Source organism: Armigeres subalbatus, chromosome 1 (genome assembly GCF_024139115.2).
Source record: "Armigeres subalbatus isolate Guangzhou_Male chromosome 1, GZ_Asu_2, whole genome shotgun sequence".
Classification (NCBI taxonomy): Eukaryota; Metazoa; Arthropoda; class Insecta; order Diptera; family Culicidae; genus Armigeres; species Armigeres subalbatus.
Genome location: NC_085139.1, coordinates 48,194,360 through 48,206,706, shown reverse-complemented (window position 1 = coordinate 48,206,706; position 12,347 = coordinate 48,194,360). Strand labels below are relative to the sequence as shown.

Genomic DNA, 12,347 nt, shown 5'->3' with positions numbered 1-12,347 from the left:
GGCAGGCCATCTCCAGACGATGTTCTAGCCTTCGCACAAGATTTTATTACCCGCCCGATTTCTTCAGACCGCAGCATGGTCATTAACGGAATTTTTGCATCATTCTCCCTAGACCAGAGGTGGGCCTGAAATAATAGGCAAAACCAATTCTCTTCCTCCCCGACGATTACCGCCCGCTCCTAGCCAGGAGAAAGCCTTGCATGGCCCGGGAAAATGCGGGCATTGACCGGCGAAAGATTTTCGAGACAGCCGGTCCCGACAGCAGCGTGATGCCGAAAAAAAAATGATGAATCACTTTTCGACTAGTGGATGGAAGAGTCTGCCGAGCGGCTAGCGGATCGCACTGCGGTGTTAGCCTGTGCCATTTGTTAAAGAGCCGTTCTTGGCCTACGGCACACGTACTTAATTTTTTTTTAGTTTGAGTTATTAATTTTTGTATTTGCAATTTCCGTTCTCTAAAGGTAGGTTGCTTCTATGATATGAATAAGCCCCAGTTGGTCCTTACAATTAGTAATAAATAGTTAGCAATTCATTGATATCCTTAGATTAGGGTGGTCTAACCGGTAGTACCGAAACCGGTATTACCGGCCAATTTTTGGTACCGAAAATACCGGTTTTAGAGACGGAAAATAACGGTATTTTCGGTATTTGAAATGTTGCTGTCAGTATAAAAAACCTCGAATAATTTTCACCTACATGTATCAGCTCAACTGCCTGTAATCGCATATCTGTCCCATATAAATAGGAAATCCAGCTTAGATGGGACAAATATTCGATTACAAGCAGTAAAGACAAAAATGCGCGCATTAGTAACTTTGCCCGAGTAAGCATTATTGACGACGTTTACGCTACAACAAAAATCGATCAACATCGTCATTAATCATACCTGTTGCTTCATTCTCTTAGGCATCTGTGAAACTGCGAATGACCTTTTTTCTTCAATGAACATTGTTGACATCGTCGAGAACTTTCCCGCAATGTATGAAATTATGAAAAAGGTACGAGCCGTAATAGTTCTTTCCCGGAGATCACCTGTGAAAAACGATTTTCTGCAAAAATATGTCCGTTCTGAATTTGGAAAAGAATTTGAAATAGTGACTGGCTGTCAAGGTACGCTAGAATAACATGTTATCTATGCACAAAGGGATCCATGAGTTGAAGCTTTAATACAAATTCAACTTCAGTGATGATTGGCGTGGCGCTTCAATTTATGTTGGAACAATTATCAAATCAAACCACAGAAATTTCTGCCACTTATTCGATGCTTTTAAGGAACGAATCCAAGAGAGACGAGTTAAATACGCCGATCTTTTTGATTTTTTGAATAATTCTGCCGTGAAGCAATTAATCAGAAACGATTTTGGCATTTTCTTCGAGGCATCCAGAGCTACTTTGATTAAGCAAGCGGACGGGATCTTGAAGCGTCTAATCATTTCTGATGCGATTGTTGAAACTGAGACAACGACCATACCTGACAATCGGTACGAAGAAGATGCCTCTATTGATGTTCTTTTCTGGTTTATCGTTTAAAGAACAACTTGTGAAGAGACTGTAGCAGAGCAAAACACTTGCGTTGCTGGTGGCAAATACGTTGGATCCTTGGATGCAATCCGTAAGGAATTCTCCTACTATGAATCTGAGGGGGTTAAGGGCAAGTATTTGACACTGATTTTTGACAGTCTTGGCTACTTGCTGCACCGGAAAAATACCATTCCTAAATGCTAAATGCTTCTGATGCTAATTTGAAATAAAATACAATTTGTATTTGTATCATGAAGCGTTTGCCGCGTGCAATTTTGAGAAAATCAGGCAATATACAGGCCGGACTCGATTATCCGGAGTGTTGAAAAAAATTTCACTCCGGATAATCGAACCCTCCGGATAATCGAGCCATTTTTTTGTTGTTGCTGAAAATTTAACTTTTGCTCAAATAATCTTTATTTTGGTTATATAACATCTAATAAAACATCCCGTTAGTCCGTTCATGGATTATGACTACCGTCAGAGGTCTGCGCCGATCCGAAAATCGTCGGCGGCAACGTTTGTCATAATTTTGGTCGGCGATGGCTTGACGATTTTTGTATTACGTTGGTAACGCGAAGCTTTTTTTAGGATATTTTAAGACATTACCGGGATAATCCTTTTAATTTCCCCAGAAAAATCTAATGAGCTGTCCCAGGAGATTCTTCCAAGTTTTTTTTCGAATTTTCAACAGGAATTTCTCTAAAATTTTAAAGGAAATGTCTTTGAAATTTTCACGGGAAATTGCTTAGGAATTTGCCTATGACCCGGTGGCATGCATGCTTCGAATTTAACAGAATTTTCTTGTGATTTTTTTGGGCAAACAACACCATATATTCATTTCGGCCAAACAACAAACGGCTCTTCCCCGTGAAAACATTTGATTTCAAAGTGAAATTGTGTGGATTTCAACAGGAAATCCTTGGAAATTTACGCAGGTAATTTTTCGAGATTTCCAAAGGAAATTCTTTATAATTTACCCGGAAAATGTCTGGAATTTGTATTGTTAGTGGCGTCAGTCGTCTAAGCGTATTTGCAAGCCATGTAGTGTGAGTTTGATTCCCGCCCTAGTTAGAAAAAAAATATTTCGTAAAAAGGAAATCGCTCCATTTGTTCACTAGGTGCTGTGTGAATGTACTGTCCGTTGTCTAATGCTAAGTGTTAAGTATTCAGTCTGTGCGAGCTCTGGTGATCCTGTCTTTCTTTCTTTTAAATTCTACAAAAAGATCTTTCTAATTTTTAAGGAAATTTACTCAGAATTTCAACGGTAGTGTTTTCGAGATTTCGAAGGATATTCTTCAGAATTTTCATTAAAAGTTCTTAGTTTTTACGAAAAGCTTTTTCGATTTTTGAACGAAAAAAATGTAAGGAATTTTCAAGAAAAATAGCCTTTTCACGGAGTTTCAACGGGATTGCCATAAACTGTCTATGGCAACGGCGCACACCTCTAACCACCGTAACCACAGGAAATTCCATTGCATAGCACCATTTGACATTCTAACAACGGAATTTATTTCATTTGATTTATTCAAACTAAGGCTTCTGCAGTACCTAAGATTCGTCTACATTCAGCTCGGTCAGTATTTGCACGTCGCCAACTGATTCTTTCGAAAATGAAAATATTCATCTCTTAATTAAGGGAAGATCCATTAATTACGCAAAAAATGTCCATTTTAAATCCACCTCCCTCCTATGTCACACTTTTTGTATGAGGTATCTCACACTTCAGGGGATCCCCATCTTAGCGTAACGTAATTAATGGATGTTCCCTAAACACAAGATTTTTTTAGTTTCAGTGTTTGAATCTATACATCGACCATCGTTGGCGAAATAACCATTTTTTCATTTAAATATTGAGGCTGTTCACAAATTACGAAACGCTGGAAGGAGAGGCAGCCGGTGGGACCGTGCGATACGATTCATACAAACCAATGAAACCTTCCATATAAAAAGTGTTACGAGGGGGAAGATGGAGGTTCAAAATCGTCAAATTTAGCGTTACGTAATTTGTGATGAATTTTATAATTTTTGATACCTCATTCTCTTTCTCGCAACCCTTTTTTTATAAAAGGTTTATTTTTTGTACGGACCGTAACGCTTGGTCTGACTTCCTCCCTGCCTCTAAAGCGTTACGTAATTTGTGAACAGTCCCTTAGGATAGCGAGAAAGGCACTATCATTACTAGGTGTCTTGCACATATTGGATACGTTACGGATACACACTGATAATACATATTTCTATTTTTGAAAATTGGTAAAAATATTACTCCGGATAATCGAGCCATTTTCTCCGGATAATCGAGCCTCCGGTATATCGAGTCCGGCCTGTATTTCGTCCTTGAATAATGACTGGAAGTGGCCGAGCAGAATCTATTCCGACCTTATACCACGACTGGAAGTGGCCGTTTTGCCCAATTTACCCCCTGGAATTGTATTTTTCTATGACAACTACAATTTTAAATCGATTTAATCTAACAATTTTTGTGTTACTGATGCTAATTTAGTAGAAAATACAAATGGTATAAATTCCGGCCTTGGATCATGACTGGAAGTGGCCATTTTGCCCCACTAACCTTCGAATTTTTTTTAAAACTGTTACTATTTCAAGTCGATTGTGGCTAATTATTTTAACGTTTTCTGATGCTAATTTGAAAGAAATCATGACTGGAAGTGGCCGTTTTGCCCCATTTACTTCCAAATCTATTGCGGCTAGCTAATTCTATGTTTTCTAATGCTAAAAGTAGCCTCACACCTCAGGAAGTTTTCCGCTCTTCTCAATAATTAAAATGGAAATATGTAGTAAGGCGCAATCGATTTCAAATAGTAGCTGTGCTAGAAAAATGATTTTTAGAGACAAATGCGACAAAACGGCCACTTGCTGTCATGATCCAAGGCTGGAATAGGGGTGATCGGGGCAATATGGGCCACCTAAGTAAATCGCTCCGAAAAGCGCTGAAAAGCTCAAAAAAATATCGTTCAAATGCAGTTGACTTATACTAGAGAATGTTACCTTTCATATTACGTCGATGAATGACGAAAAATGCGTTTGGAAATTGTTGGAATGCACTTTTGAAAATGTATTGATTTCAATGTGTGTTCCCGACTATACGGGGCAATATGAGCCACCATTTGGGGCAGTATGGGCCATCCATCCAAAACGTTTATTTTGTCGAAAAAAGTATCATATGGAAGAATATGATATTCCTACAACAGCTGTGAGTACCTTAGTACCTTAGGGAAGATCGGGTAACCAACCCCGGTGGGAACTATGGTCGTATGCTGACAGGGAAGGGGGGGTTTGCTCCTCTCCGGAGGTGCAAATCTTATTGAGCGTCTGTTCTCCATGTCAGGATCGGCTCACAACAGCGTCTGTTCTCCATGTTAGGGGCGGCTGATCATCGTCCGAGTGCCAGCGAGGGACTCTAAGTGAAACTGTGCACCATGGTCCACCGGAAATAAGGAGGAATGGTCCTCCGGAAATTTAGGGGGTTTGGTGTCAGGCCCTGCAAGCCAGCCTTTAAAAAATCATAAGCAACGAACAATCAACAAGAGAGTACGGACCGGAACCATCGGCGAAGACCACTGCGACGAAAAAGGACTAGCGATTGGAAACTCGGTTCGTGGAACTGCAAATCTCTCAACTTCATCGGGAGCACACGCATACTCGCCGATGTGCTCAAGGACCGTGGATTCGGCATCGTAGCGCTGCAGGAGGTTTGTTGGAAGGGATCAATGGTGCGAACGTTTAGAGGTAATCATACCATCTACCAGAGCTGCGGCAGCACACACGAGCTGGGAACAGCTTTCATAGTGATGGGCGACATGCAAAGGCGCGTGATCGGGTGGTGGCCGATCAACGAGAGAATGTGCAGGTTGAGGATCAAAGGCCGGTTCTTCAACTTCAGCATAATCAACGTCCATAGCCCACACTCCGGAAGCACTGATGATGATAAGGACGCATTCTACGCGCAGCTGGAACGTGAGTACGACAGCTGCCCAAGCCACGACGTCAAAATCATCATAGGAGATTTGAACGCTCAGGTTGGCCAAGAGGAGGAGTTTAGACCGACTATTGGAAAGTTCAGCGCTCACCGGCTGACGAACGAAAACGGCCTACGACTAATTGATTTCGCCGCCTCCAAGAATATGGCCATTCGTAGCACCTACTTCCAACACAGCCTCCCGTATCGGTACACCTGGAGATCACCACTGCAGACAGAATCACAAATCGACCACGTTCTGATTGATGGACGGCACTTCTCCGACATTATCGACGTCAGGACTTATCGTGGCGCTAACATCGACTCTGACCACTATCTGGTGATGGTTAAACTGCGCCCAAAACTATCCGTCATCAACAATGTTCGGTACCGACGACCGCCGCGGTACGACCTAGAGCGACTGAAGCAACCTGATGTCGCCACTGCATACGCGCAGCATCTCGAGGCAGCGTTGCCGGAAGAGGGTGAGCTCGATGGGGCCCTCTTGAGGACTGCTGGAATACAGTCAAAGCAGTCATTAACGACGCAGCGGAGAACAACGTCGGGTATATGGGTCGAAGTCGACGGAACGATTGGTTCGACGAAGAGTGCAGACAGATTCTGGAGGAGAAGGACGCAGCGCGGGCGGTCGCGCTGCAGCAAGGTACCCGGCAGAACGTGGAACGTTATAGACGGAAGCGGAGACAGCAGACCCGCCTTTTTCAGGAGAAGAAACGCCGCCTGGAAGAAGCGGAGTGCGAGGAGATGGAACAGCTGTGCCGTTCTCAAGATACACGCAAGTTCTATCAGAAGCTCAACGCATCCCGCAAAGGCTTCGTGCCGCGAGCCGAAATGTGCCGGGATAAGGATGGGAGCATCTTGACGGACGAACGTGTGGTGATCGAAAGGTGGAAGCAGCACTACGAGGAACATCTGAATGGCGCTGAGAGTACAGGCAATGAAAGTCAAGGCAGCGGAGGAGATGACTACGTCAGTTCAGCGGACGATGGAAGCCAACCAGTCCCCACCTTGAGGGAAGTTAAGGATGCCATTCAACAGCTAAAGACCAATAAAGCAGCTGGTAAGGATGGTATCGGAGCTGAGCTCATCAAGATGGGCCCGGAAAAGCTGGCCACTTGCCTGCACAAACTGATAGTCAGAATCTGGGAAACCAAACAGCTACCGGAGGAGTGGAAGGATATGGTTATATGCCCCATCTACTAGAAAGTCGACAAACTGGAGTGTGAGAACTTTCGAGCGATCACCATCCTTAATGCCGCCTACAAAGTGATATCCCAGATCATCTTCCGTCGTCTGTCACCATTAGTGAACGAGTTCGTGGGAAGTTATCAAGCCGGCTTCGTTGACGGCCGCTTGACAACGGACCAGATCTTTACTGTACGGCAAATCCTTCAAAAATGCCGTGAATACCAGGTCCCAACGCACCATCTGTTCGTTGATTTCAAGGCGGCATACGACAGTATAGACCGCGTAGAGCTATGGAAAATTATGGACGAGAACAGCTTCCCTGGAAAGCTTACCAGACTGATCAAAGCAACGGTGGATGGTGTGCAAAACTGTGTGAAGATCTCGGGCGAACACTCCAGTTCGTTCGAATCGCGCCGGGGACTAAGACAAGGTGATGGACTTTCGTGCCTGTTGTTCAACATTGCGCTAGAAGGTGTCATGCGGAGAGCCGGGTGTAACAGCCGGGGAACGATTTTCAACAGATCCAGTCAATTTATTTGCTTCGCGGATGACATGGACATTGTCGGCCGAACATTTGCAAAGGTGGCAGAACTGTACACCCGCCTGAAACGTGAAGCAACAAAAGTTGGACTGGTGGTGAATGCGTCAAAGACAAAGTACATGCTTGTGGGTGGAACCGAGCGCGACAGGGTCCGCCTGGGAAGCAGTGTTACGATAGACGGGGATACCTTCGAGGTGGTCGAGGAATTCGTCTACCTCGGATCCTTGCTAACGGCTGACAACAACGTTAGTCGTGAAATACGAAGGCGCATCATCTGTGGAAGTCGGGCCTACTACGGGCTCCAGAAGAAACTGCGGTCGAAAAAGATTCGCCACCGCACCAAATGTGTCATGTACAAGACGTTAATAAGACCGGTAGTCCTCTACGGACATGAAACATGGACAATGCTCGAGGAGGACTTGCAAGCACTCGGAGTATTCGAGAGACGGGTGCTTAGGACCATCTTTGGCGGTGTACAAGAAGACGGTGTGTGGCGGCGAAGAATGAACCATGAGCTCGCCCAGCTCTACGGCGAACCCAGTATCCAGAAGGTAGCTAAAGCCGGAAGGGTACGATGGGCAGGGCATGTTGCAAGAATGCCGGACAGCAACCCTGCAAAGATGGTGTTCGCTTCCGATCCGGCAGGTACGAGACGACGTGGAGCGCAGCGAGCGAGATGGGCAGACCAGGTGCAGAACGACTTGGCGAGCGTGGGGCGTATTCGAGGATGGAGAGATGCGGCCTCGAACCGTGTATTGTGGCGTCAAATTGTTGATTCAGTGTTATCTGTATAGATGTAGACTAAATAAATGAAAAATGAAAGCTGTGAGTATTCAATTCCAAATAAAATTAAAAAACCGCACATCAGCGGACTGAACCGATTTTCCACTCTTCACCGTTTGAACAGCCACATTTCAATTGGTCAATGGTCATTTTTTCTGTTTCAATCGCAGTAATGCGCTGTTGTAATTTATCCGTAATGAATCTTACATATATGATAATATTCTTATATTTGACTATTGAAATTTGAACTTGTTCGCATTTTAAGGCCTGATATCTTGCTCTGTGCAGGTATGCCCATATTGCCCCATAGACACTGGTTTTGGGAAAAAAAAGTTTTATGATAAATTCAGATTTGTATCAATACAAACATGTGTGCACAATATTCAATTTTAATATATCTTTTGATTGTGGTGTATTTTTTACCTGTATTTTAATCAGTTTTGTGTCAAAACCTTATTTATGAACTTCCAATCTTATAATAATTTTGCCTATGCAGCGAAAATTTACATTTTCAAGTGTATTTTCATGTTTGAAATGAATTTTAATGCAGTTTTCACGTTGATGCATATGTGGAGCATCCTCTTAAAGATCATATAACTTTTACATGATAAAACTTGTCAATAAGCTCAAAATGAGGGTGGCTCATATTGCCCCGTATGTTCATATTGCCCCTACTGCCCCTATGTAACAACCGTATTTTCTTACAAATTAGCATTAGAAAACATAGAAATACCAAGCCGCAATTTATTATAAAAACCTGGCGGTCATACAAAATAAGATTTTTTTTTAAATGAGGCATATTGGCCATTTTTAGTCACGATTCAAGGCTGGAATATATATCGTTTGTAGTTCCTATTGAATTTGCATTAGGAATCATAGAAATAATTAGCCAAAATCGATTTTAAGTATAAGTGATCATATGATAAATTGACTTTTAGAAGTAAATGGGGCAAAACAGCCATTGCTAATGACAGTCCAATGCCGGATTATATACAATTTAGACCATTCGTATTTTTTACTAAATACGCATTAGAAAACACAGAAATCGTTAGTCGAAATTGATTTTAAATTGAAGCTGTCATAGAAAAACTACGATTTTCGTGGGTGAATGGGGAAAATAGGCCACTTCCAATTATGGGGCAAATAGGCCACTTCCAAGCATCAAGTAGCCGCAATAAATAGGTACCTTTTTGGGTCGGATTTTCCCCACTTCCCCATGCAATGATCTGAACATCTGAAGTTTGTCAACAAATATTGTTTTTCATCCAAAAGTCCAAATCATAAGTTTTTCTTTTAGTACCTGAAATTTTCACAAAAAATCGGTATTCTACCGGTATTCTACCGGTATTACCGATGTTAACTCCAACAAATACCTGATACCGGTATTTGTCAAAAATGGCCAATACCGACCACCCTACTTGCATGCATCGAAACTAGTTTATAAAAACTCGAATACTTTTTGTTATTGACATAGTTATAAATTGTTAATAATTAAATTGATTAATTGACTTGGAATAGGGAAAACACATTTAACAGTATTTCGCTACTTGAAAATTAGTTGAATAAGTCAACACTCAGGAAAATCGACACATACTTTATGGCAAAAATCCATGGATTTTAAAATATGAATATCATGCGTCGGCACATACATAATTGCATACAAATTCACACATGGATATTATGACCCACATGGATAGTATTTGTGAACACTCATGCAATGCATGTGGGCGCATAGAAAATATGGAATCTATTCTACCACCCCCATTGCAAAAATCCATGTATGAACTCATGAATATGTGAAGGCTAACTCGTTTCGTAAGACCTCTCAATTTCTCCACTGCAGCCCTTAGTTAACTCTTTCAGCCCCAATTTTTTTAACTGTATTAACCAGAAAATTTGATATATTCCATTTGTTTTTGTGATTAATAATAGAGAAACGACAAAAAAAAAAGTTGAAACATATTTTTTGGAATGTGCTAGATCATCCAAACTATCCTTGAATCCAGAATATGCAATCTACTGTTACCATGCTAGCTTTTTCGTCACTCCAATCTTGGATATGTAATCCACCTGAAGATCAAAAGACATGATAAGATGGTTTTGGGATATTCATGGTTATCCAAACCGTCCTTGAGTACAGAACTAGCGATCTACACCTTGGACTTGGTCTTGGTCGAGTCAAGTACGAGACACTGAAGACGACCACACAGTTGTGGACGAAATACGTATCTGCAAAGATATCGGAATAATTGGTGGAATTAAATGGAGTTACTTAACTCGTCTTAGGCGGTTGATACTTAGTATGCTGTTTCTTCTGTTGATGTATGTATAACCTCATTTAGGTACATTGACAACAGTTGACAATCGTTATTGTTTACGCAAACTCTTTTCTGATAAGATATACTGCCGTGAATTGCATAATTGTCCCAAATGAATAGGAAATCCAGCAAAGATGGGACAAATATGTGATTCACGGCAACATATCACTAATTTTGAAAATATCGTTCCTAACTTTGCGCACAACCTATTTGAGGGAAAATCATTAATAACAAATCAAATTCTCATCAGATGACAATATTATAATTATTGATTCCATATGTAACCAGTCGTAAAATGTAAAAATTTACAAAAATTAAGTTTTTCGGGTGAATCGTCACTTGTCATTTGTTCTTATAACAAGCCATTTTGGTCATTTTTACTGTTTTCAGTACAGTTGTTATCTATTAAAATGCTAAATGTGTGATTTAACAGCAGCAAGATACATTCACTTATTATTTTAACAAATATATTATGGTGACAATTTGTATTTATATTTCAAAATTTGTTTTAAACGTATTCTGCGCAAAGTTTTGTTCATGCACGGTATCTCGTTCAATTTCAACACTTGATTTGCAACTTCAAGTCGAGTCAAGTGCGGACCAAGGAAGATGGTCTTACTGTCGAGGTCGAAGTACGTATATGTGAAGTTACAATCAAGTGGTGGAATTAAATGGGAAACTACTTACTCGCCTAATGACAAGTAAAAATTTAAATATGAGGTAAGTAAAAAATACTACATATAAAATAAAACCTTCTAGCTATTATAGCTGTGGTACGCAATATGTATTGCAGTTTGTTACACCAATGCAATGTATTGATTATCCTAAATGTTTTCACTTTGTTAATCTCTGCTTTCGCTATCAATGTTTTATAGTTTAACAATACATTAGGAAATTGAGTAGTAGTAACATTTTTCCATTCATTCCACATATCAACGTGTAACGCAATAATTGTACCAAACACATGCTACATTCGTACTAGTGATAAAAACAATCTCACTCACTTGTCTGCCATGGCTGCAATTGATCTCGCCGCACTCACAATCCAAGTCACTTCGAACTGCTCCAACGATTCCGCCACTGTCGCTACGCTGACCGAGACTGACAACTGATCTGAAAAATTACAATTGCATTAGTATCAGCAGTACCAGTAGAAAACAACATGTCTTTATCTACCGAAGATAATAAAATCGGGATTTAATAATAGTCTTTCAAATATGTAGGTACCTATACCAGGAGGGCGATAACAGCTAGCCAGGAGAGCTCTATCGTTTGTAACGCGTACAGCACAAATTGAATAATGATCGATCGCTGTTGGCTTGTTGTTGACTGGACAACAATGCTGGTTAGGGATTGAAAAATAACGGTTGTGCGGAATGTGGTATGGAAATCCAATAAAGAAAGGATTGAATGAGTGTATGTCACCCCATCCCAGAGATGTGGCGTAATATATCGACTAGTACGTGCAATAGGAGCAGTTGAGTACTGCTTACAGGCGTGACTAACCATTTGGTGATCTAATGAAATCTAACATTTTCATATAAAATACAGTTTTGAATCGTTGCTAGCAGGGTTGTGCTGAATAATTCTCATACGATAATGATTGGAATTATCAATTGATAACTTCTCAGGTGTGAAAAATATGAGGGTTGTCGTTGGCACGAAAACTTTTCATATTTTGGAATCAATTGATAATGAACACAACATTATCATCTTAATTTAAAATTCAACCGATCAACCGTAACCGTATCCAAAATCCGTTTCCGTGCATTAGCTGCCATAGCTGGTCCCGATCGATTGTTTCATATGCGGCTTTGAAGTCGATGAATAGATGTGTGGGCACGCTGTATTCGCGGCATTTATGCAATATGTACCTGACGTACGGTGAACACCTGATCTAAGGTAGAGTGTTCACCCATAAATCCCGCCTGGCACTGCCCCACGAAATCTCTTGCGATTGGTGTTAGTCGGCGACATAAAATTTTGGGAGAGTATG

The 12,347-nt window shown here is 41.2% G+C and overlaps 1 protein-coding gene across 4 annotated transcripts in view; it reads right to left on the bottom strand.

Annotated features, from left to right (window-relative positions):
• Window positions 1-12,347, bottom strand: part of LOC134225273 (putative aminopeptidase W07G4.4) — a 73,043-nt gene that overhangs the window by 48,307 nt on the left and 12,389 nt on the right. For 2 of the 4 annotated variants that reach the window (XM_062705242.1, XM_062705218.1), the window contains exon 2: window positions 11,356-11,464. In XM_062705242.1, the coding sequence (XP_062561226.1) occupies window positions 11,356-11,366 (11 nt within the window). In that variant the 5' untranslated portion in view covers window positions 11,367-11,464. Of the gene's footprint in view, window positions 1-11,355; window positions 11,465-11,527; window positions 11,773-12,347 lie in introns of those variants that run through there. The other 2 variants (XM_062705235.1, XM_062705225.1) reach the window with 2 other exon arrangements.